This window comes from Pygocentrus nattereri, chromosome 18 (assembly GCF_015220715.1).
Source record: "Pygocentrus nattereri isolate fPygNat1 chromosome 18, fPygNat1.pri, whole genome shotgun sequence".
Lineage (NCBI taxonomy): Eukaryota > Metazoa > Chordata > Actinopteri > Characiformes > Serrasalmidae > Pygocentrus > Pygocentrus nattereri.
Genome location: NC_051228.1, coordinates 34,725,228 through 34,751,252, shown reverse-complemented (window position 1 = coordinate 34,751,252; position 26,025 = coordinate 34,725,228). Strand labels below are relative to the sequence as shown.

General features: G+C 43.3%; 1 protein-coding gene and 1 long non-coding RNA gene across 8 annotated transcripts in view; one reads left to right on the top strand and one right to left on the bottom strand.

Moving 5' to 3' along the window:
* Positions 1-23,428, bottom strand: part of LOC108423793 (BBX high mobility group box domain containing) — a 51,566-nt gene extending 28,138 nt beyond the window's left edge. For 3 of the 7 annotated variants that reach the window (XM_017691364.2, XM_017691369.2, XM_017691368.2), the window contains exons 1-5: positions 22,985-23,428; positions 20,665-20,745; positions 10,489-10,666; positions 4,826-5,083; positions 2,258-2,459 (exon numbers count right to left, since the gene is read on the bottom strand). In XM_017691364.2, coding sequence (XP_017546853.2) covers positions 2,258-2,459; positions 4,826-5,083; positions 10,489-10,653 — 625 coding nt within the window. In that variant the 5' untranslated portion in view covers positions 10,654-10,666; positions 20,665-20,745; positions 22,985-23,428. Of the gene's footprint in view, positions 1-2,257; positions 2,460-4,825; positions 5,084-10,488; positions 10,667-20,664; positions 20,746-21,259; positions 21,566-22,291; positions 22,565-22,984 lie in introns of those variants that run through there. The other 4 variants (XM_017691366.2, XM_017691365.2, XM_017691367.2 and 1 more) reach the window with 4 other exon arrangements.
* The window catches only part of LOC119266029, a 65,260-nt gene continuing 60,282 nt past the window's right edge, over positions 21,048-26,025 (top strand). Inside the window, exon 1 of the long non-coding RNA XR_005131815.1 lies at positions 21,048-21,170. This is a non-coding gene — a long non-coding RNA (uncharacterized LOC119266029). The remainder of the gene's footprint in view (positions 21,171-26,025) is intronic.

Below are 26,025 nucleotides of genomic sequence, written 5' to 3'. Positions count from 1 at the left end.
TTGAAACTTGACACCATCATTTTTTTTTATTTACATTAGCCATTATGTTTCCATAACGCTGAGCTGACACTGTATTCTGCCTCCAAGCAAAGCAAACTGTGCGTGCTAACATGACTCACTCATGAGCACATCTGAAATACACAGCTGAAGACTTTATTCAATAATATGTGACGTTATGCTCCCAGACGGACCCTTAAAGACTACAGCAGAGTTGTTTCATCCTAGTCTTAGTATAATAGTGTCTGTCCAATGTAACTAGACTCAATCTCTGCTGTGAAACCCAGCTCTGTATACTTTATTAGTCCGAGTGCACAGTTAGAAACCCTATAACACCTGTTGTTCCACACAGTGTTACAACCTGTTATTCTCTAGACCCCATGTGTCAAACGAAAGGCCCACGCAATCCTATCCAGCCCACAAAGGTATTTTCATTTTCTATTAATATTAGCCCGTTTCACAAGGTGCTGCACTACATTCCCCGGCAGCATCCTGGGGACATTTAAATTTGGGATATTTCAAGCATTCGTGTAATATTTTAAGGTCTACTATAAGTGCATATATTTTACTGCTTAGGTTTTTGCGTATTTTAAATAAACAAAGGCCAGTTCGGGTTACCACACATCATTCATTCAAAATGAAATAAAAAGATTTTTTCCTCTGGCCCACAGATTCGTTGAAATTTTCTAACATGGCCCTTTTAGTGCTGGAGTTTGACACCCCTCCTCGGCTCATTTATCTGTGGTCAGACAGACCTTGCTCTTGTCTGATGGACCCCTATCACCCCAACAGGTTTACATTTACATTTACAACATTTGGCTGACGCTCTTATCCAGAGCGACTTACAATTTCATCATTTTACACAGGTAGGCGAGGGCGGTGTTAGGAGTCTTGCCCAAGGACTCTTATTGGTATAGTGTAGGTGCTTGTCCAAGCAGGGGATTGAACCCCAGTCTACAGCGTAGAAGGCAGAGGTGTTACCCACTACACTAACCAACCACCGCTACAAACTCCACCGTGTTTGATACCAGTGCAACACCTGTGTCAGTTTATTAATACTAGATGTCAGCGTTTTTGATACCAGATTATACAACAGTTAGTTCCTGCTAAATGCTGCTCCTTTTTATTTACACGGATAAGTTCTGCTTTGCCTTCCTGGTCAGCGTACAAACAGAACTGTCTGAGAGTCTTCTTGGTCCTCCAGTTACCCTAAATTTCTTAAGGCCAATTCATACAGTGAGAGCTGCAAGCTAAAGGAGCTCCATCTCTTCACAGCCCTTCTTTGCTCTGTGGGCATTAATTAGATTCATTTTCAGTTCATCAGCCAGCTGCTTAGAGGAGCCCATGGTTGTTGAGTGTTAGTACTCAAGGTCTGAAGAGCGAGGATACCTACTACCCTCCGGAACTGTCATGAGCTGACAGCTCCTAAGGACAATTCTTGACTTGCTGAGCCAGTCCTAACAAGTCAATTAAGGCCCAACAAGTTAAATTAGCTATAACAGTTTTTTAGGTTAATAAAATATAAAGACATTTGCAGATATAATTATATTATGTAATACGTTGCTGTTGTCAAATCAAAACCTCCATCTCCAAAATGAGGACTTTTCAGAAGAAGGAAAAAACACACTTTACTTTTAATGTATGTCAATGGAACCAGACGTTTTTAGTAATTTTGGGTCACTTCTTATGGTCCATTCATCATTAAATTTACACACAACTTACAAGACTACCAGTATTTTCAAATTATGTCAAAAACTGAATAGTGGGGGGAAAAAAAACGAAAGTAGACAGATGAGGTTTTGTTCCGACACCTGTGATATATATTGTGTTTACTTATTTTCATGTCAAAAAGCAACAAAATATGTAATGTGCCCAAACTTTTGCATACAAGTGTAAAAATGGACCAACTGTGGGCCTCGTTCACAAATATCTTCCTACGTGCTTTTCTCAAATTTGTTCTTGAGAAAGGTCCTGAGAAAAAGTCTCAGGTGTCTCAAGACTCATGACGAGTTCTTAAACCACAGAACTGTTCACACCTTTGCGCTTTTGAGTGTGTGTAGATTCTGTTCTTACCTGAGAATAAACCCCAAGTAAGAAAACCCTGGTGAATGTCAGAATCTTTATGAAAACTGTGTGACTGGGTTTTAAGAAGGAATGTCTTCTTAGGAACGGTTGATGAATGAGGCCCAGTGAGTGTAAGTAGGTAGATGTTCTTCATAAATGCTTCTCATTTGCTTCAAGCGTATCTCATGACACTCACCTGCCATGGCAAAATTAAGCTGTGGTGTGCTGTCAGCTTTGGGCACTTTTTTGGCAACAGCAGCATCCTTGGTGGGGTTGGAGGACAGAGACCAGGCCTTTTTTCGGACGTTACTCACAGCGTGAGTGGGACTCTTCACTGGTTTACTGGTGGCAGGGCACCACTTATAGCCTGGGTTCGCCTTCATGAAAGCATCTTTATACTATAGAGAGCAAAGAAACACAGTCAGGGATGCGAAAACTCAGTTATTTCCAACATAACAATGAATTTAATCTGAAAAAAATCACTGTGAAACTGCAGTGACTTGGACTGTAGGAGAATACGACACCAAAAAAACGGTTATAAGATTTTTCCAAATGTGGCCAATCTACCAGGATATGTCTGAATTTTGCTTCTTTAGTCTTGCATTGAAGCTACAAGGCTAATGTAGTTAAAACGTAATTGAAGCTGATACCCGTTAATTAGCTGTGCACACAGTGCATACCTTAATCACATCTGCAGGTTTCCAACACTGCACAATTTTTTTTATCTATGCAAACCAGTTCAGTCTTACGCTCATATTATTTACAGAGCCAATCAAAAGAAACTCCTTGGCCAAACAAACTACATTTGGGGCATGTAGAAAACTGAACATCTGGTTCTCCACTTAACAGTCACTAAACTTAAAACTTAGCTTTCAGCATTTATTACAACTTATTAAAAACTAATTCGCAAGCTGTGCAGTTATGCAGGAGCGATCAAATAAAGAGTGGGCCCACATGCAGGCCGTTGCAGTGTGAAGGGTTAACTCATATGCACAAAGTCAGGCAAATATAGTTAAATATCCTGAGACATGTAATGCAGGTGGGCTGGTGAACGACAGTCATTTGAAAAGCCTCACTCCATAAAACAATAAAGAGAGGCACACTGACTACATTAAGGGGGTCATGTGACAATTAGCTAATTAAACTTGCGATTTTCCCAGGGCTATGAGTTAAAGTAGGTGAAACCTGTATTAGGCAAGGTGCAGAGTCTAATGTCTAAAATTCATCAGTCCAGGTGGAGCATTCATAGAAATTCTTAAACAGCTTTTTTCCCCAAGAATTTGAGCCTCCTGGCGCTGCTCCTTGACCCGGTTAGACTTGTCAGATATTTGGCACAAAGCAGAACAAGGCAGATGCAAGTAACGTGTAGAGACAGAAGACATAGGTAGAACAACTCTGTGCTTGCAGTGTTAAGGAGACTGTCAACAAGTAAGCAGCTGGATTTGATCTGAGCAGAGAAAATTCAAATGAGATCATTTTTTCCCCCCAACAGTTTTTTGATGTCTGGGAGATACTTTTTATCCGACATACTGACCAGTCTGATTTGGGACTAACCACATGAGCTAAAATGACAAGCGTAACAACCACATCGCCTCCTACAGTGGTGACACACTAGACTCTATTGGTAGATCCCACGTGTCAAAGACGAGGCCCGCGGGCCGAAATTATTTAAATTTTCTATTATTACGACCCCGTTTCATCCTGAGATGCACTACAGTCCCCAGCATGCACTGCAACATAATGTGCACTCCAACCCCCAACAACAATCAGTGGTTACACGAAAAGAAAAGATGCCTGGTGTTTAGTTCAGGCAGATAGGTTTAAAAAAAAAAAAAAAATCTATCTAAAACAATCTAAACAATTCAAAAATTTATGTAGAATTATTTTTGAATGTGTATTCAATGCTCATTGTGCTGTTGTAGTTTTGGTGTATTCTGAATAACCAATGGCCCGTTCGGGTCACGGCACAATGTTAAAATGAAATAAAAACTCATTTTGCCCACAGATTTTTTTTAATGGTCCATTTAGTGGATGAGTTTGATGTTCCAGTTTAAAGACTAGAAAAAAACCCTTCTGATGAAGGTAAGAAGAATTTATGTAAAAGCGCACCCGCTTTGGAGTGGGTTTTTGGGGCTAGACAGTTTGATTGTTTTTTTAATTTATTTTATTTTTGGCAAGTGCAGAAGGAAGTTAGACCTTATAACCGTGGCAAACGACAGAAGAGGAGGCACGGAAAAACAAGCACATGAATTCCGATCGGAGCGTCGCATTAAGGTCGCATGGCCACGAATCAGATAACGGATCTAGGACCACATGTGAAAGTGGCTCAGGTCGGATTTCAAAAGACCAGATTTGCGTCCACACAGCCCTGAAAACATCAGATCTGAGTCACATTGGCGCAAAAAAAATTGGATTTGCGCCACTTTAACCCGGTAACGTGAACGTAGCCTTTGATTTTGAAGAACAAGGTAAGAGTTACACAAATACTAGATAATTCTTTCTATTCATTAGACAACAGATCAGTGACTAGGCTATCGGTCATGCTTGGTTGGCACCATAGTGATTCCCAAAGGCTGAGTAGCACAGTGAGAAGAACAGTTCTGTCAAATCAACGAGGCTCAGTTATGTAACGTTGCACAACATGACAAACAACATACTAAGCGCTAGTGTTATGCCAGAATGCCCCTTTAAATCTAGAAACAAGCTATCAGTGACCTCTGGGTTCCAGGAGCATGACATGCTGCAGGTACACAACCAGCCTCACCTCCTTGGCCATGTCTGTGTACTTCTGCTTCTCACTGGGCTCCAGCACAGCCCACCAATCAGCCAGGATCTTGGTGGCGCCACGGTTGTCCAGCCGCGGGTGTTCCTGGCGAACTAGTGAGCGATGCCGTTTACAGAAGAGCAGGAAGGCATTCATGGGCCGACGTGCTCTCTGCTCTGAGGAGTCTTCCTCACCTTCATCCTCCATCGCCCCACATTCAGGCTCTTGACTACCGCGCTCTGCACACACCACCGGCTCCTGGAAAAAACAAAGACACGTAAGCACACACCCCATCTGGTCATCTGTGCTCAAAGACCAGAATATTCAGCTCCAGATTCAGCACAGAATGACCGTGGGCAAGAGTGGTCACAACACGAGGGGTTCTCTGCAACTGTGGGATCAAGATTAAATACAGTACATCAGTAAGTTGGATTTGAAACCAATACACCAAGACACTGAGGATGCCTTATATGAATGGCATGTATACTAAAACACAGAATCTTGGAATCGGAGCAAATCACTTTAATTTGTTAAGTAAAATACGATAATGATTGTAAGTTTAATAACAAGGAAGTCAAAAATCTAATTTTCCATTTATCCCAAACGTCGTCGTTCAGCCGAAACGTCTGGTGTCCAAATTTTAAGTCTGTCGTGTTTCGCTGGAGTTACGAGGCTGACGTTGCTAAACAAACAGCTGTCAGTAGGCACCCAAATCCTTTCCTTAAACACATCCCCAAAACCCCTCACTTTACGAAGACAATAGACGTTGTGCTAAAATCCACCTCTCCCACTGGAAGCAGACTCATCATATACAAGCACATCACACGGACACTTGGATGCAAGACTATATCACAGATTCTGTTAGTATTTTTAACACATATCTTTAGTTTGAAAATTCAAGATGTATTAACTACTTATAAAAAGAAACAACACAAGGAAGAGTCGGAATTCAGCACAACACCTGTTGTCTAAAGTGGCTGTCCACTGCGTTTACACACTGAATTCTGCTCACTTTTATAGTTCAGACTACGTCATCTGGTCCTCGAAACCATGCCCCCCCCCTAAAGCCCACCTATTTATTACCAGAAAGCACTAAGGCCAACAGGGAAATAAAACTCAAGTTTCTTGCTTAAAAATGTCATCTTCTGTCTAAGTGTTCGCCCAAATCATCAGATCAAGGTTTCGATCCCTGGTGATGCTACAGCCATCCATTTCTGGGACTCCAAGAGAGCACAATTGGCCTCGCTCTCTGGGTGGGAAGGATGAGCCCCTGCCTCCCCTCATCACTCAGCGCGATGCTAGTCAGTGCAAGCATCTGTTAGCTGAAGTAACCGATCTGGCAGTTGGCACTTTCCACCGAGTGCGTTCAGCTGTCCAATGACGTTGCACGAGCGGTAGTGCTTCAGAAGGCTTGGAGGAACCCTGTGCTGGCCTTCACCCTCCTAGTGCTGGTGGTATTGCGTGATTGGGAAGTCCTAACTAGTGGGTGGAACTGGATACGACTAAATTGGGGTAAAAAAAAATCACCCTCCAAAAAAAAAATTTTTTTTTTTTTTTTTTTGAAGTTTGTGTGTCTACCCTGCCAATATGTGATGTGTATCATTATACAACAGTTAGCTCCGGCCATGCAAGCTGATTGGTTGAGAGGCGTTCTAACTGCGCTGTTATTTCATCGTAACTTCACAGGTTTTCCACAAACACCATCACTCCGCTGAGACACCGTTGATGGCTTCGACAGCCACGTTAAGCCATTTGAACGTTTTTACTTCTTACTTTTGCCACAAAACAGAAAACGGATACTTTTAGGTTCACATCTGACCGACACCCGATTCGGTCAGACTCTGAAGACGAGACTAAATTCTCAAACGGTCAGTCGGTCTGTGTGGAGCTGGAGGACGAACTGCGAGTGGGCGGAGCTCGTTACTCTGATGCAGCAACAAGCTGCTGGTTAAGGAGCTATAATTTGGAGGAAGGAACTGAACATTAAAACATTAAACGCCGCGTTCACGGCCCGTTTATTAATTTCTTACTGTATTTGTTTAACTGCTGTGTTAAAGCAACAGAGCACGAGGTCGGTGTTATCGCCGTAACATCACGGCTGCGATGATCTACAGCGACCAAATCACAGCTGTGATGTTATTTCGCGATAACACACTCCGTCTCATGCTCTATTGCTCAAGCGAACATAAAATATCTACACAGCAGTGGCAAATTAAGTGATGCTGTGTCACAACTGGACAACTGAAATGTCAGGAGAGTTTGTTTCTAAAGTCAAAGGGAACAAAACTGGACAAAATGCATTTGAAATCATGTTGGTTCTTGTATGAAAACATTAATTTTATTGTAAAGCCAAGCATTTTTACTGATTTTTGACCATCACTGGCCCACTACAGGCCACTTGCCTCCCAACCACATTGGGCCAAGGAACACCAAAGGGTGCCCACTTCTCGTCTGTGGGCCAGTCTTTGAGCAACGCTGCTCCAAACCACATCAACAAGTCTGCATGACATTTTGAGCAGCAAGGCCATGCGACAGTGCGTGCAAGTTTTGGGGATGGATTTATGAAAAAGATATGGTGATTTTTGACTTTGTGTGTGTTAGTGAACACAAAAAAAAAAAAATTTGGACCCCAAACATTTCTTGCCTGATCAACGTCACCTGGGCAGTGAAAGAATGAAACGGTATGCATGAGCATGTCATTACTGTTAATACAATCCAACCTCTCTTTCTTGAATGCATGGCCATCTCCATCATTATTACAGCTTTGTTGGTGCTGTTTGTAACAGTGCACAAACCTGCTTGCTAAAAGGACGACTGAGGAGCGACTTAAAGGCTGCACAGTAACAGGAGCAGCTATGGTAACATTTCGTTTTCACAATCCTACACATTTCAACGCTCTTACTGCTCCAACAGCCAATTTAACACGTAGAAGCAGCAGTTATATTTGCAGTGTTGCCATTTTCATTTCACTTCTCAATCTGGGAAAAGTGCATCATTTCACTCAATAACATAATGTGTTTGTAAGTAGAAGCATTTCTTTTGATTAAAAAAAAAAACAGCTGAAGTTTATAATTTCATAGATTTGGACATGTTTGTCATTTTTACAAGCAGCAAAATAAGAGTTTACTCTAACTGGTCAACATACAGGCATAACATCATGACCACCTCCTTGTTTCTACACTCATTGTCCATTTGATCAGCTCCACTTACTGTATAGCTGCACTTTGTAGTTCTACAGTTACAGACTGTAGTCCATCTGTTTCTCTGGTACTCTGTTACCCTGTTCTTCAGTGGTCAGGACCCCATGGACCCTCACAGAGCAGGTACTAATTGGGTGGTGGATCATTGTCAGCACTGCAGTAACACTGACGTGGTGGTGGTGTGTTAGTGTGTGCTGTGCTGGTGTGAGTGGATCAGACACAGCAGTGCTGCTGGAGTTTTTAAACACTGTGTCCACTCTGTCCACTTTATTAGTCACTCCTGCCTTGTGAGTCCACCTTGTAGATGTAAAGACGACAGCTCATCTGCTGCTGCACAGTTTGTGTTGGTCATCCTCTAGACCTTCATCAGTGGTCACAGGACGCTGCCCACAGGACGGTTTTGGCTAGATATTTTTGGTGGGCTATTTTCAGTCCAGCAATGACACTGAGGTATTTAAAAACTCTGATGCACAGGATGCCTGATCCACTCAGACCAGCGCAACACACACCAACACACCACCACCACGTCAATGTTACTGCAGTCCACCACCTGCTCTGTGAGCTGTTTAAGTGAACATAGGTAACACATCCTCAACAGAGAACACACTTCTTCACATTTTATGCAGAGTTAGTGCTTATTTGCTAAATTTAACTTACTGAAAAATAAAAAATGTAACATAAAATGTGGAAAAACCATGGCTCATATTTCTACGTCCCATTTTCCCCCAAATATGTTAAAGTCAAATAAATTGAAAGTACACAGTAAAAGTTGCAGACAAATGCCACATTTTAGTTCGTTCCCTGTAGGATGTGCTAAAGCTACATTATCCCTGCTGTCAGAAGAAAACCTCGCATCTCCAGTTCTGTTGCTTTTCAGTTGTCACATAATTTGAAAATACCTGCTGCCCTTTACACGGTGTGTAAATTTCATGATGAATGGACCAAAAGAAGCGGCCCAAAATGACTTTTGCAAAAGTTTGGTTCCACTGACTTACATTGAAAGTAAAGTAGGTTTATTTCCTTCTCCTGTAAAGTTACCAATCTGGAGACACAAGGTTTTCTTCAGACAACAGTGATATGGAAAATACAGGGATTTGAAGTCTTCTCAGGTAGAAATGTGCACTTGGCCACAACACGTGGAAGAACATTTTGTAAGGTCAGCTGTGCTTCGGACACCCTCGCCAAGCAGACGAATCTGATGACTGAAAGTGCATTGAAAAAGTGTTAAGTCAAAACTCGCTGAAGGACGGGATTCTGAGGATGTGAGTGAATTATCTAGCATTGTCATCATATCATCATCAGTATGACGTTGATCTTGCATACGAGACCTAAATATCGAGCCAGACTTTCTTCCTGAGCTGGCGTGACGTTAATACACAAAGACATCTGACATGGTCCGAAAATGTCCTACAAACTCCGAGCCAGTTGCTCTGACATTTTGAAACGACTATTTTTTTATTTTACATCCTTTACGACGCATGGACACCAAAAATAAGCACTTTTTTTTCTGACTCCGTGATGCTACTTCCTCCATTACAATTTTCATTTATTTTCATTGATAAAAATCACCAGAACACTGGGGTTTTCAAACTTCTGCAGACGACTGTGCCAGCAATGACATAATAAAAAAACACTAGATGTGCATTTCCTGAAGAAACTGCAAGGGTTTCATTCAAATTACATTCAAATTAACCGTCACTCTGTTATTATGCAGCTCTTAGTGGAGAAGCCTTGTTTGAGTCTGATTTGCACCCTTTGAACAAACAGTCATAACTCGGGAAATGTTTACTCTATGGCTTAACCGGACAGATGGTCTGAGATGAGACCCCTTGAGGATTATTTTGGTGTAATGTTGTTTGTATTGAGAAGAAAATGTCTGAGTTATGACGAGTTAAACACAGAGAAAATCTTGAAATAAGCAGATTCTGATTTTGAGAAATTTACATGGGAGTGAATGGGGCAGTTTTCTGTGCCTAGTGCCAAACAAATGCTCATAACTCTAAAGCTAATTGCTAATTCCCTGTGTGATCAGCTGTGTCTGTGAGACTGAGTGGCCTGCCGTGACGTCATTGATGTCAGTTAGAAGTTGAAGTTCTGAACATTTTCCCATTCATTCTTATGGGAGTTTTTCCATTTTTAAACTTAATTTTATTAAAAACGACCAATCCGATCGACTCCAAAAACACATAGCACAAGTCACAGCGCCGAGAACTTCGAAACGCAGTCTGAACGGAGTCTGTACGTTAAGCGGTTCGGGCTGTATTAATCGCAGAACAGTGTGGAAGAAGAATAAGAAGAAGTATCAGAGAGAACAACAGAGCACTTCAAGCACCTCTAATGATGTGATGTGAACTGAATGTACAGTGAAACAACAATAACCCTCCCAACAGTTGAACTCACCATCTTCTTCCTGCAGCTTACCAAATAAACACAAAAAAAATAGTTCATTTAAAAAACATTTACCTTCTCCAGGTCTTCTTCATCCTCCTCCTCTTCCTCCTCAGAGAAGTCCACAGCCTTCTTCTTCGACAGCAGCGGGTGCCACTGCAGGCACTTGCGTTTGGGCCGCTGTTTCCCGCTCACCTCGCCCTCTACTGGCGGCTCCTTCCCCCCTCCTCCACCCTTCATGACGCTGATGACCCTAGCATGGGCAGAGATCAGAGGTCAGGCTCAGGCTTCGATGCACTCCAACAACATGCTTTTAAGAGAGGACACAAAAGGGCGAGGAAGGCGTGACACACTTGTAATTACTTTGACTGAACAGAGCTTTACTTTTCTTTTTTCGGTGGTGCGAGCTGCCGCTCTGCTGCGCACACAGGCTGCGATTTAAATCTCAGATGTAATCAGCGCAGAAATCTAAGAAAGACCTTCGCCCACAGCCGCACAATCGCTTTCTCAAAACGGTCCAACTGCAGCGCGAGATCCTCCGGTAGGGCGCAGGACTGTCCCAATCACTCGACTGAACTCGATAAAGTCAGTTTGAGGAAACCAATGAAGAACATGTTCTCTGAAGGTCTTAAAGCAGTAGATCCATGGATTATTATTATTATTATTATTATTATTATTATTATTACGGTGGATGCGCATCTAAATTACTTAGTATTAGCAACGCATTGTTGCCTCATTCATGTCTGTTGAACAATTTTTAGGTTTTCATTTCAACGCATTTTCCTATAACTCAGTGCGAGATGCTATGGGCACATTTCACACACACAAAGGCCCAATTCCATTTCTTATTTTGAGCCCTACCCCTTGTCTTCGACTGTCTCATTGCCCCCTTGAGTCACAAAGAGTAGTGGTCGAAATCTTCCTCTCAGAAATGGGACCCTCAAATAAAAAGAGCATTACTTCATTAACAGCTACCAGTTCAGCTCCTCACTGCCGGGCTTTAGTTACATTTAGGGAATCATTCGCCTTCAAAGCTGAAGCTCAGATATTCACCAGCGTCTTGTTTGAATTTTCCCGTTCCACCTTAAACGGAGGAGAAGTCACATTCTGGCGCTTCAGGCGTCAGAACTGCTGGACTACTTAAGGTGGAAAGGGAAAGTTAGGCCGCTAGCTACTGAGCCATTAATATACTACTAGGCCCATAATACACTGAAACAACATTAAACTGAGATAATACAATAGTTATCATACTTTTTCACCAGAGATTTTAAAAAGGAGATTTTGTCATTTCATTCAGGAACTCTGGGTCCGAGGCAAGTGAACACAGGTTCTTCAATGGTGATGTTCTACCACGTGGTGTTTTTGCCTGTACTGCTTCTTATTTTTTTATATCGCTGTTGTCAGAAGAAAACCTCGCATCTCCACTTTTGCCGTTTTTCAGTTTTTGACAAAATTGGAAAATACCTGTTGTTCTTTACTTTGTGTGTCAATTTCATGAAGAACAGACAAAAACAAATGGCCCAGAATGACTTGGAAAAACGTCTGGTTCCATTGACTTGCATTAAAACTAATGTAGGTTTTTTCCTTCCCCTGTAAAGTTACCACTTTGGAGATACGAGGTTTTAATCCGACAACAGCGATATGTTCCTTGTTTTCTATGCCTTTGACATGTGTACACATGAACATTGTTAGTGCCCTGTCTCATCCATCCTCCCTTCCGTTCATAGTGAAAAGCAATAAAGAGTTGATTGATCATTAGTTAAAACTGACCTTCTCAATGAATCAGCAACTGATTAGTTAGAAACGTGAATGATAATGTATACTTTATATTTTACCACTGGCCTCTCTTACAGTAAGAAAGGCCTGATTGACACATCAATGTATACATTTTTTGCCACACTGCATATGTTACATGTATATATGTGTATAGTAATAACAATTACACTACTACTACTACTACTACTACTACTACAACACTCTCAGAAAGAAAAGGTATGACACTGTCACTGGGGCAGTGCCCCTCTTGACACTGTGGTGGTACCCTCAGGTACATCAGTACCTTTAGTCAGTGAACATAACTGAACCATAAACCACCGAAATTATATTTTCTAAGTTGTATTGACTCCACACACACACACACACACACACACACACACACACACACACACACACACACACACACACACACACACACCCCGTCTCACCTCCAGGCTTTTATTTTATTGTTCTTGTTAAAAAAATTAGTTTATAAAAAGATACAAATATCTACTTTTCCACTGGGAAAAACATATTTAAAAGGTACACAGCTGGACCTTAAAGCCACTGTTGTACCTTTGAGGGTACAGTAACATTGTTTGTACCTTGATGAACGAATCATGTACCTGCATGGTACCTTTATTTCTAACAGTGTACTAATACTTATACTATTACTAATAACACTACTACTACTACTACTACTACTACTAATACTACTACTACTACTACTACTACTAATAATGCTTTTTCAAAGGTTTCAGACGTCAAACAAAAAAGTTTATCTTCTGGAAGTTTACACCATTTGGTCTTTTTTTTGTAAACACTGATTACTCCTTTAATCTTCTTCTCTCGGCTGCTCCCTTTAGGGGTCGCCACAGCGGATCATCTGCCTCCAAATTGCCCTATCCATTGCCTTTAATCCTTAAACTAAATTATAGATTTTTTTCTAGGTATTTTTTCCCTCAAGTCCTCTTATATACATGTTATGCTGGTTTATGAACCTGCAGTCCTAATTAACCATTCTACATGCTCTCTTCATCCCTTACAATTAACAGGCTGTTTTAGTTACTGAGCCTTTAAGGCTGATATACGTCAATGAGCCTGTCTGGCTGCCTCGTTCGAAGAGAAGCCCAACACCGAAACTCCACGTAACATCAGTGTAAACGGGTGGGGCTACACTTCTGCAGGCTGACCAGGTGGACACGTTAAAAACCAAATAATTTCATTATTCGTCCATTTAAAATGTTGTTTTCTTGGCTGCCCTGCAATGGACTGACGACCTGTCCAGGGTGTATCCAGCCTTTCGCCCACTGACCGCTGGGATAGGCTCCAGCACCCCCGGCGACCAACAGAGAGAAGCGGCTTAGAAGGTGTGTGTGCGCACGAGTGTGTGTGTGTTTTCTCGGCTACATTCTCAGATATAGACCGCATTGATTGGATGCTCCCTTTATAAACTTTATGAAATGAATTCTTCCATTTAAATAATCACTCGGCTACACAGAAGTGCAGGACCAGCCTAGAAAACAGTGGCTGGCCTGAGTGAACATCAGCTTCATAAAAGCCACCTGAGAGAGACAGACAGGCGGGGAGAGACAGATATAGACAGAGTGAGACGTGCAGAGCAGTGTTAGCTGAGGGAGCGGAGACTCAGGACTCCCTGTTCATTTCAGCAGCGTCCCTCCATCTGCAACCGCACTGCTGCTCCACTGTACATGTGACCTTCACATACAGACTCACAGGACCACATACACAAGCCAAGCCTCTGCTACACGACTGCAGTGCTGCGTTTAGCACAACCGCTGCTAAGCAGTCTGTAGACATCTATGACCAGCAGACATTTCACTGCCTTCTAGCAGGCGTCCCTCCATTAGTATCTGCTGCCCTCTTGCTGTTAAAAGAGTCACACCAGTAAGAGCAACACTGTTAATGAAGTCCTGCTCTGTGGCCTGCAACCTTCAGCCAAGCAGACCTCTGGAGGAAGAGCAGCAGAATGGTAGTTTGTTTTTTTTTCCCATGTCATTACAGTTCAGAGAATTAATTACTGCCTGCTCCAGTATCGAGCCAATCTCTGCTTAAAGCGCTCTACAGTCAACTGCATACCAAATCCTTCAAACTACGGCATGTTACTACATTACAGGCATACTTTTAAAGCGCTGACCACGAACGCTGCAAAATGCTGTACTATTTTCAGCCGATTTTATTCCAGTTCTGTCATCTCATCTGTCATGACTTCAGTTCAGACAGCATCTGCATCAGAGAATTAACTACTACCTGCTCCAGGATCGAGTCCATCTTTGCTTAAAGTGCTCTACAGTCAACTAAATACCAAATGCTTCAACCTTCAGCGCGTAACTGCATTATAAACATACTTTGAAACCACAAATACAGCTAAATGTACTACTATTATTAGCCATTTACATTCCATTTGCATCTAAATCTCCAATAAATTACAGTCCAAATCAGCACTGAGACTGCAATTTTATTCATATTTGTAATTCTCCACCACCCAGCTAAACTATCAATTACATCTGACTACACTCTCACACATATATTCCTCTGTACAGTGTCATCATTCATTCATAGGCTTCTTATTACTATTCCTTCTGGTTGATCTTCAGTATTTGCTATTAAACAGAGATTAGAAGCACCATGTCTGCTTACAAGGGTATTCCAGTGACCAAAACCTCTGAATAATCCAGTCGCTGAGACATAAACGTGGACGTTCAGAGCCATAACCATGTAAACTTCCCTGATTTTGAACCCTTTGTTTTGTAATTGCTCCCTCAAAGGAACAGTAAAGGGCCAGCTGTGCACCTTAAATACGTTTTTCCAGGTGAAAAGTTTGTATTTGTACCTTTCCGTAGCCACGTTTTAAAACAGAACGATAAAATAAAAGCCTGGAGGCGAGGCGGGGGGTGTGGAGTCAGTAAAGCTTAGAACAGATCATTTCGATGGATTCTGGTACAGTCATGTTCCCTGACTAATAACCTGAGTTATTATATGCAATGATGGTAATGGCAGAAGTGAGAAATCTGAAAAAATACATATATTCAAATTTTTAAAAATACCAATTTAAGGCCAAAATCTTCTATGAAAACTATCATAAAACAACGTCTCAGGCATCAAGCAGCACATTAATAACCATTTCATGTAATGACTCCGAGTGGTGAAGCTTTTAGAGGCATTAAATTCTTCAGACGTCTGGTTCCCATCACCACAGCTGTGAACGAATCTGGCTCTGCGAATTTGTCTAGAGCGCAGAACTGTGCGTCTTGTATATCTTCAACGTTTAATTACAAATTTAAACATTCCCATTAAAAATACCATCGTTCATATTATAGTCTTTCACATACTGAATCTGGAACTACACCTCAAAAAAACTGAGGAATTCAAGACAAACATCAGCACTGAGGACAGTTTTTGACCGAAAGGCTCGAAGTTTGGTTCGAAAATCATTTCAAATACAGGATTAACTTGCAACATTCACGGTCATGTTAATACGCCCTGCCATGAAAAGGCTGTGTCTGCTTTTACGTCTTAGGGGCAGTCGTGGGCTGGAGGTTAGGGAACCAGCCTCGTGACCGGAAGGTCGCCAGTTCGATCCCCAGTCGACAGTCCATGACTGAGGTGTCCTTGAGCAAGACACCTAACCCCCAACTGCTCCCCTGGCACTGCGGATTGGGCTGCCCACTGCTCTGGGCAAGTGTGCTCACTGCCCCCTAGTGTGTGTGTGTGCTCACTAGAGTGTATGTGGATGGGTTAAATGCGGAGGTGAGATTTCCCCGTTGTGGGACTAATAAGGGGCTCTTAATGAATTAAAAAGAAAGTTTAGGACAGGACGATAAAAAGATCAGCGATACAGCTGTAGTCCATGTGGCTTTATTTGTCAAAGACAAGGAATTATCCGAATTATTCCATAAATGAAAATCAATAACTGTGCTCACAAGAGGATTCAAGAGTTCATGCACTGAATTCCTTGAACAGACTGGAGTAAAACAGAACTGACCTATGCATGTCGGCGTGCAGATAACAGAAACTCGTTCTTTGTCTAGCTTGCAGTCTGCGCTTGGAGAGACCTTCAGTCGGGGCTGAATAATTTGAAGAAAACATCTAACTGCGATTTCTGATTTTCTGAACACACTGCTTTAAACAACATTTTTAAATCAAAATTTCTGCATAATTAAACAGTTAAGATGGAAACAAAGTCATTCGGAGCGGTTTGATGCGAGACGCTTCATTCTAGAGTCCACTGTTCACAGTGGAGGAGGCAGAAACCAGACGTCTGAAGAGTTTAACGCCTTGAAAAGCTACATCTCAGAAAACGACTCGATCAAAACGCTCAACATCTCAACCACTGAATTGTGCAGAAATGCCCCAAAACCTTACTTGTAGGACAGTTTCGGTTTCATTGTTTCTCATGATAAGTTGCGTTTTAAGCATCTGCGTCTGACTGATTTCTAAAAACAAGGTATCCATAAATCAAGGACCCCAATACCTGTAGTCCCCTCAGCCTGCAAACTTCGGTAAACCTACGTATATTTTTATGCCATTTACTTTTGATAAATCACTTCTTAAATGTGAATTTTGACATCCAATCATGTAAAAATCAAATCTGTGCTTACAAACATTTCAAAACTGAGGTCCTCTGCCTTTCTTGCCGATAAAACCCAGAGAACGGGTTTCATTAAGGCTTCATGCATGAACGATGGATGCAGGGCGCCAGACTCGAAGCTCACAAACTATGCGTCATTAAATTTTTCCATTTAAAACTTAAGTCAACAAAAATGATTAAACTGGCAGATTTTGTGATTTGAAAACTGGACTCTTTCCATTTACTGCTATTCTCCCATTTACATTTACGGCATTTGGCATCTTATCCAGAGCGACTTACAATTTGATTAATTTTACGTAGGTAAGCCAAGGTGGTGTTAGGAGTCTTGCCCAAGGACTCTTATTGGTATAGTGTAGGAGGCAATGGATAGGGCAAGATGGAGGCAGATGATCCGCTGTGGCGACCCCTAAAGGGAGCAGCCGAAAGAAGAAGAAGGTGGGGGCTTGCCCTGGTGGGGGAATGAACCCCAGTCTACAGTGTAGAAGACAGAGGTGTTACCCACTACACTAACCAACCACTTATCTCCCATTATCAACTGCATGTATAAAAAAAGCATCAGTTTCTTTCTAAATAGGTTCTCATGATAAGTTGTGTTTTCAGCATCTGCGTCTGACTGATTTCTAAAAACAAGGTATTCATAAATCATGGACCCCAATACCTGTAGCCCCCTCAGGGTGCACTTTATATGGCAGGCTGTAAACTTACGATAAACTAAGCATTTTTTCCACGCCATTTACTTTTTGTATATCACTACTTAAACGTGAATTTTCACACCCAATCGTGTTCAAATCAAATCTGTGTTTACAAACGCTTCATAACACTGTTGCCAGAAGAAAATCTCCAAAATGAGAACTTTCCAGGAGAAGGAAAAAAGATATTACTGTTAATGTAAATCAATGGAACCAGACTCCCCCCCCCCCCCCCCCCCCCCCCAGTCATTTTGGGTCATTTCTGTTGGTCCATCAACAGCGAAATTTGCACACGATGTGAAGGACATTTTCAAATCGTGTCAAAAACTGAAGGAGATACAAGGTTTTCCCTTGACAGCAGCGATATGTGAAGCTCTGGGCCAGAACATTTTCAGGCTCCAGGCACGAACAATGACCACAGTGTGTCACAAGCCATGAATTATTAGGCTAGATTTTATATTTAAGATGTAAGACAACTTAGAAAAACTGATTTTAAAGAAAAACTAACTCCATGATTTAAAACTAACTTCATGATCCTTCAGGTTTAGCTTCTGAAATAAAGCTGATGAAACATTCAGCTGTCCTGGTCTGTGAACGAGTGATGTTTGCGGGCATTTCAGCACTGGCCTCTGCTCAAGTGACCGTACACCCTGAACTTAACACGCACTAGGCCTTCTATTTAGTAGAGATCTTCTCAAACACAAACATGATGGACGCTGCCGCTGGACAGACACCGGCTCACGGTCCTATGGCTCAAGCGCTTCCTCCTGTTAGCGTTTACTGTAACCCGTGATATTCCACTCCACGCCAAAGTGAAACTGCCCTGGATTCAGGTGTCACTGCAGTCTTCATAATGGCTTCAGAGACTGTCGCTTCTAGATGCATATCATCTAACGCCAACCTAACATTAAACCTTAAGCTATACTTAAGTCAAACAGCACACCTGACAGTGCAAAATTGCTGTTTACACACCTGCAGCTGTGGCAATTAACTCTCGAATCAATTAATTTCATTGCTGCTGCTGTAAATCCTTCTGCAGTTGTTTTGTTCAGAACGTCTGCTGTTGAGTGTTTTGTTGATTCAGGACACCGCATATAAGTTCTGGGTTATTTCAAGCATCGGAAAGTCACGTCATGCAGAAAATGAACCCGATTCCTAATCATTATTGACAATATAAGTTATGCTTCCAGATAGAGGCAGTAGAGGCAGAAACGAGATGTCTAAAGAGTTCCATGCCTCTAAAAGCCACGTCTCTGAAAACGAAATGCTTACAAATTCACAGCCTGATGCCAGACAGTGTTCTGATGGTTTTAATGCAACGTTCTGATGTAACATGTCTTATTTATAGATGATCATGTACAGAGGTACATGCACTGTAAGGCAAAATAGTCTCTAAAAACCACATTTTTATATTTACTATAATTCCCCCGTTATCGACTCTACATATAAAGCTCTAGAGACGCGTGTAGATTCACGGTTTATTCTGGATGGTAATTAAATCGACTGAATTTCTGTCACAGACGTTGCGAACCTTGGTTCCCATCATCCCCACTGACAAGAAATCCAAGCTTCTCTGCCGTTCACCATTCCACATGGAGCAAGCCGGAACGACTTTGTCTACATCTCAACCACCGAATTGTGCAGAAATGATCAAAAAAATGCTAAATTCACTTCATTTGATTATTTCCAGGATCTTCATGTTTAGTTTCATTCTAAGCCGGTTCTTAAGAATCAGGAGTGGGGGGATGCATCCCCCTCTCTCCCCAAAGCAATTATAACCCAATGAATCACAGAATCGTTCTTTTCACGTCGAGAAAAATGTACTCGGTCTGTTTCTGTGCATCTATGGATCGTTTATTTTAACTACACCGCCAAACATCTGAGCTGGAAAATTATGGATCCGATTCAGTATCCAGGCATTTTAGGGTAAGATGTTCACGCCAAAGTTCCTTTATTTATTTGAACTTTAAAAATACGGAAAAGTCATGGAAAAACCCGTAAAAATTACACGCCGCGGTCTAAAAAATGAGCACTGACGACACATTCGGATCTTTTAATGATACACCAATATATGAAACTTAAAAACAGAGAAAATGATGAATGGCAAGTGAGATCTTAGGATCGTTATCCCGTCATTTACGGAAGATCGTGAGCCTTTTATTAGCACGTTACGTTAAGGAACGTGATCTAATGAACTGGACGTGCAATGAAGCACAAAAAAGCGCGGGGGTGGCGGAGGGTTTTACAGGTGCGTGCTCCGTAACGGCGTTATCGTCTGCAAGCTATTAACAGAAATGCACAAGGAGATTTTGGGGACGAGAGTAATCCTGACATCACCAAACTCTTGACCAGGAATATTAATCTGAAACGCCCAATTTCACGAGTTATGAGGCGCGCCGTCTTTGCCACATAGCCTGTACATCGAAGCTCAAGCGCAAAAGTTTGCACACCCTCGGTAAAATTACATTTTTTTTTTTTTGTAGTTGAAGTGAAAAACAGCGCCCTCTACACAGAACAAACTTAAATAAGGCATTTTTTCTGAAAGTTGTACTTCCAGTATTTTGCATAATAGAAAAAATTCCAACATAAAACAAAGTGCACAACTACTGCACAGGCCAGATTTCACGTTTTACTTGTTTCCCCCCCCCCCAAACAAGTTAAATTCAGCAAATAAACAGTAGCTGTGCACTAAAATGTAATGCTTGTTCTCGGTAGAGGTTGTGTACTTATTCTTACCTTTAAAAAAAATAAATAACACAATAGAATTTGGTGAGGGGTAACCAAACTTTTGCCCATGCCCGTATACTCTGACTACCCGTACAATCAGTGAATTATAAGTGAATTATTCTCAATGCGAACTACGAAACTATGAAATATGACCGAAACAAGGCGTATTAAACTCCCGCTCTGCCGTCTAGATGCTCCGAGCGTTCGGCAGACGATGACGCCGATAACCATGAGCCGGCATCGCCGTGCAGGTCGAGTGGAGAGAAGGTGACGTATGGACATACGTTAGCTCAGAGTCGAGATGACCATGCCTGCACCGGGCTGGCTTCAGAACAGTGATGCAATGAGAGTGATAAGGTCTACAGAGCCTGTGCTGTCTAGGAGTACAGAACAAAACAAAAAACCTCCATAGGGACAAACATGAGGCTCGAAAACCAAAACATGCCGTGAAACTGAAAGTGTACTTACTGATCACAGAATATGGAAACACTGTGTTTGAGAGATGAAGATGGATCTGTCAGTCAGGCTGTTTCATGCGATGGTGATGACCTATAAAATACAAAAACACTGCGTCCTCAGTGCTGAAGCACAAGCCCAGACCACAGCAGCCTAATGCACCACATCACACTGCCTAAGCACCATCTCGTCGGCCAGCGACATTTTTGAAACGGACATTTCGCTTCGCTGTGTGTGTGTGTGTGTGTGTGTGTGTGCGTGTGTGTGTGGCTGTATTAGTTGGTAGAGCTAACATGTGAGTGGCTACGTGCGGTGGTCGAGCTGCAAACTATGGTGGGCACGTTTTCATCAGGCTATCGTTGATGAAGCGTAAAGTTATGAATCCAGCCCCGTCCACACACCGAGCCCAGCCTCCTGGACGTCCGTTCAAACGTGTCCGACCGAGCAAAGCTCGACCACGGTGAGGTCAGCATCGACCGGGATGCACAGTGTACAGTATTGCAGCGTTTAGTTTCCAGGTAAGAGCAGCGTGTGTGTGTGTGTGTGTAAGCGGGGGGGGGGCGACTCTCCGTCACCCCACCGAGAAGTCCACCTAACGGCCCCGTACCGTCGCTAATTCGGCACTTCTCCGCTCATTCGTCCTCGCAAGAGGCCATTACCGAGTCCCACTGACCCCTAGCTGGTCAAACCGCGCTCGGTCCTGCGTCTCGGTGCAAAATGTCGATCTGGGGTCTGACAAGACAGACAGGCGAGCAGAGAGTCCATCTTGCTTTGGGGAAAATGAAGTGTAAATCTCACTCCTGTCAAACTCCCACCGCGCAGTTTTCACAGAAACACCTCCTCCCTCCACCGCCTCGGTCCTTTCGCCCCTTAAAGAGTTCTCACCGAGCACTTTCTAGCCCTCGACAGGTCTCTCTCTCTCCCTCTCTCTTCCTCTCCTCCTCCTCTCTCTCTCCCTCTCTCTCTCTCTGATCTGTTGGACGGTGTAAAAGTAGCTCGCTAGCTTAGCTAGCTCACTGATGCGAAGCGCTGTAGCTTTGCTGAACGTGTCATTAGCAGAACAGGCAATGGTCTCAGTTAAAGCCCCCCAGCCCCCCCACTTCAGCCCCGACCACCGCTTCACACTTCTGTAACTCAACTTTTCGCCAGATTGGCCGTTTTTTTTCACGGCCACTCGCCCGTTTCGCTGTGTTTTGTGACCTCGCGCTGAGGAGGGGAAGTGCCCGCTTGGTTTCTCTGATGAGAGAGAGACACAGAGAGAGAGACATAGAGAGACATAGAAAGAGAGAGAGAGGGAGAGAGACTCATAGAGAGAGAGAGAGAGAGAGAGAGAGAGAGAGCGAGAGAGCTGCCTTGGCTTGTGTCGTACATATTGTCTCAACGGTCCACATCGTCGGTTCCTCGAGCCGCGGTGTGGAGAGTCTCGAAGCCGAAAGAGAAGCAACTCGTGTAAAAGAAGCCCGAAGCAGCCCGGCAGGCACCGCGGCGGAGTCGCTGGTCCGCCTCGCGGTGCCACGAACTGGCACGAATTTCGCCTCGAATAGCTGCGAGCCGCCGTTACACCAGCGCCAGGGTCCTGCTTAGAAGGCGAACGCGTCCAAGTTTTCTGTCATGACGGCCTCTTAAAACAGAAACTTACCCCATGAAACCGAGTCGAAACGCCAAGGCCTTCTCATTCCAGCCTCCGTCCACCTTAAACTTACTGACACCTCCGAGCGGTTCTCAGTACAGTAGCCCACACCGACACACCAGCACTCCTCAGGCGCTGTGTTTTCACCGGATGGCGGCCGCCGCCGTGCTAGCAGCGGCGCGGCACCAAGTCGACAAAAAGTAGAAACAAATTGGCCGCATCTGTCCAAAACAAGCCCCTGTGCGGCTGAATTAATCTCCACGGCACTACTTTCGATTCACTCGCACAATTTTCTCGGCTTGTTTTTTTTCCCTCACAGCCCTCCCCCTCTCAGTGTGTTCATGAAGCGCTCCCACCAACTGCTCTGGGGAAGCCTTGAGTGCAGAGAGCACGGAGTGGATGTCCATGGCTCTGTACTGACTGGCCTAGCCACTTACCATCACCATCCACTCGCGCTCTGGCCTTGCAGCCGTGTCATCTAGCCCCAACTTTTTTCGCCTTCCAGTCTGAGAGAAGTGGCTCGGGAAACGACAGCACACCAGCCGGGGCCAGTCGCTTTTTCGGCGTCAGAGCACCGAGCCACTATCGGTGTGTTTGTTGTGTGAGACTACTTAATATAGCTTCCTGGGTGCTGTGTCAGAGAATGATCACTGAAGTGTTTGGCGAAATAGAGCCTACCAGGGCAAGTATGTCGCCACTTACCTGAAAACAGGGCACCAGGGTGACTGGTCGGCGGAATGGTGCTCGGAGTGTGTCGTTGTCCACCTCTGTCACCCTCCGACAGTGTGTTTCTCTGTTCACTTTTTTTGCAACATGGGCTACTGTACATGGAGTGAGTGAAAATATATATTTTTTCACGATCGGCCGGCCGCGATTGGCTGCGCGCTTGAGAGGCAGCCCGCGACAGCCAATCAGAGAGCGTCTCGCATTTCGCCACTGTTCCGAGACGGACAGATTAATGCAACATCTCCTTAATGTTTCTGCCTGTGCACTCGCACCACACGGCACCGTGGATTCGGGAAGCAGGGCTGGCCAGAGGTTCGGTCCGGTCGGTTAGCGACGGAAAGGGCAGAGAAAGGGAGCCGCCTTCGACTGAGAGGCAGGAGGCTACACACACAGTGTGACAAGGCTTGAGAGCAACCCCTCACAACACCAGCCAGCCAGCCAGCCAGCCCTCCGCCGAGTGCAAACACACACTGTTAAACACCGCTCTCACACGATAATAAGAGTCGTGTCGCTCTCTGAGAGACGGGAGTCGAGTCGTTTGAGTCTCTGGAGAGCCTGAAAGGGCTGCCTCACTCCTTGTCAGCCCACTCGGTCTCCCCCCATTCTGTTGCACCGTTTTCCTGTCTCTCTCACTCGTTCCTCATTCCTCGCTGCCCTCTTTATCAAGACTTTTCTGTGCTCTCTTGACAGTCGGCATCTCGTCAGCGACCCCGCACCTCTCTAGATAAGCAAATAACGAATATAAAGCGAGTCACGGGACCAGGGTGACGATGCTAATGATTAGAAGGTCATCTAGTCGGTGGCGTACTGTGCGCAGCTAGTGCTGTTTTGGTTCCTAAGTTGAAGACGGAACACGTTCGTGACTCGTTTTATTCAGCCAAAGTACAGCCATTGCTCTGCATGTTAGTACACAGATCCAGGACAGGCTGAGTTGCCAGATCTACGCCCCGCAAACCGCTCTTAAAACCCCCCAGCAGATCTAAGGAGGCTAATCCTGTCAACCACCCCCCCCCCTCCTCCCCAACTTATGCCCTTCTCGTCATTTCTGCCTCTCTCTGCTACCACACTGGTTTGCTAAAGTGGGTGCAGAGCACTTTGTCATAGACGTTAAACGATTTTCAGTCGAAATTCAGCGTATTTTGCAATTTGGACGAAAGTGTAACTTAGCCGTGGCTAGTCTGGCTTTACTATGTAAAGTCTCATTTGTTGCCATGTCCTCTGACCAAGCTAACCACGACCAGTTAATATGTCAGTGTGAAGCTGAGCAGCTCAGCTCAGCTGGTTGTTCACCTGAATGCTGGCAAAGGAAGCACTTAGTGCTCGCCAAAAAGCAATATAAAGTGCTGAAAGTGAACAGACTAAGCCTGTATGTGTCCATCCTCTGCCAGGGCTGCTGGTACAAGCATGGCTGAGTTGTGTCACTGAGTGTATTTCCATTGTTTGCTTTTGTTAAACCACAAGGTCACATTTTCTGCTCTGACTGATATGCTGTTCCTCATGGACGCAGGCCGTTGGTATCTGTGATAGCATCTGTGTGTTAATGTGCCACTTGGGGTTCTCAAAGGCCAGGAGAACTGTGAATGGCAAAACAAGCATCTTAGCTTCTTCATGCGCGTGGTCCACTTCCCAAAAATGTCTCTCTGTTCTTTTTACTCTGTGATATGACAGCATGGTAATCAGAAGTGCAGTTGCTTGTATTATTATTATTATTATTATTATTATTAAGCACCATTCAGTCTATTTGGACTCCAGGTGACCATATTAATAGTGTTTCTCCAGAATATCCAGTCTTATGTTTGTGTCTTTGCGGCCTTTTAATGGCTTCTTCATCCATCTTGTTACTGGCCATCTTCATCCTCATTTACACTGAACGCTTCAACGTATATTTGTCTTTTTCAATTCATTTGTGGGTCCGCCCAAAATTAGATGGCTTCAGTTTGGTTCCCGGGTTTCGATTAAGAGGCGAGACTTGATTTGGATCCATCATTAGTAACTTCGCCATCCAAGGTACTAGGACTTTTAGCGGGGCAACATAAGTGAACCATAATCCAGTGCAATAATATGTCTTTCATTTTTCAACGTATTGAATCCACACAGCCCATCTCGTCCCCAGCCTCTTTTATGTTGTTGTTCTGTTTTTAAAGCATTAGGTGATGAAAAGCCCACCTTAGCCCTGGGAAAAACATACAAAGGTGCACTTTCTCTCCTTTTCAAGGTACATTTACATTGTTTCTACCTTGATTAAAGAAAAATGCACCTCCACAGCCCATTGTTTCTGGCAGTATACCCTCAAAAATGCACACACCAAAGTTTAAAGGTGTTAGTATTTTCCTTTCTTGCTTTTTGATTGCCCAGCTTGTTGTGTGGTGGCAGATTTTTGTGGGAAATGCTGTTTATGCATAACTATGCATTTGCTTTGTGTCTGAAATGAGAACCTAATAGTTACCTAATGTTTTCTACACATAATTATAGTATTCCTGCCCTATTTGCTAAAATGTTTACAGATACATAAACGTAGCATGCATTTGTTAATATTATATAACGGTCATAACTTATTACATCTTATTGTCTACAGTGTCTGGATCAAACATGCAGGTTACTTCATATAAAGCAAAGCAAAAACAACCGTGTGACCAGCAACTGACCAGAGACATGCCACTAAAAGCAAAGTATGAAAATCAACAGCATTCGCTAAAGAGGGTAAATGCTGGAGTTCACTATAAACAAATGAGTATTTCTTGTGGTTTATAATATGCTAAGATTCCCAAGCAAGCAAATTTCAGTGAGTTTGGTTGACAACAAATCCTTTTAGTGTATTGTGAGAGATTACCAAGATGGCTTAAACACAGCTAGGCCTCACCTCCACTTCCATATCTCAGCGATTCCTCCAAGAAGGCACTTATTGTACCTGTCAGTTTGAAGACACATTCCAAAACATTTAATAGATTCAGCATTAACTAGCGTTTATGCCATCCAAAGTTAAAGCTATATTGATACGTTACCCAGTGTTGCCTTTC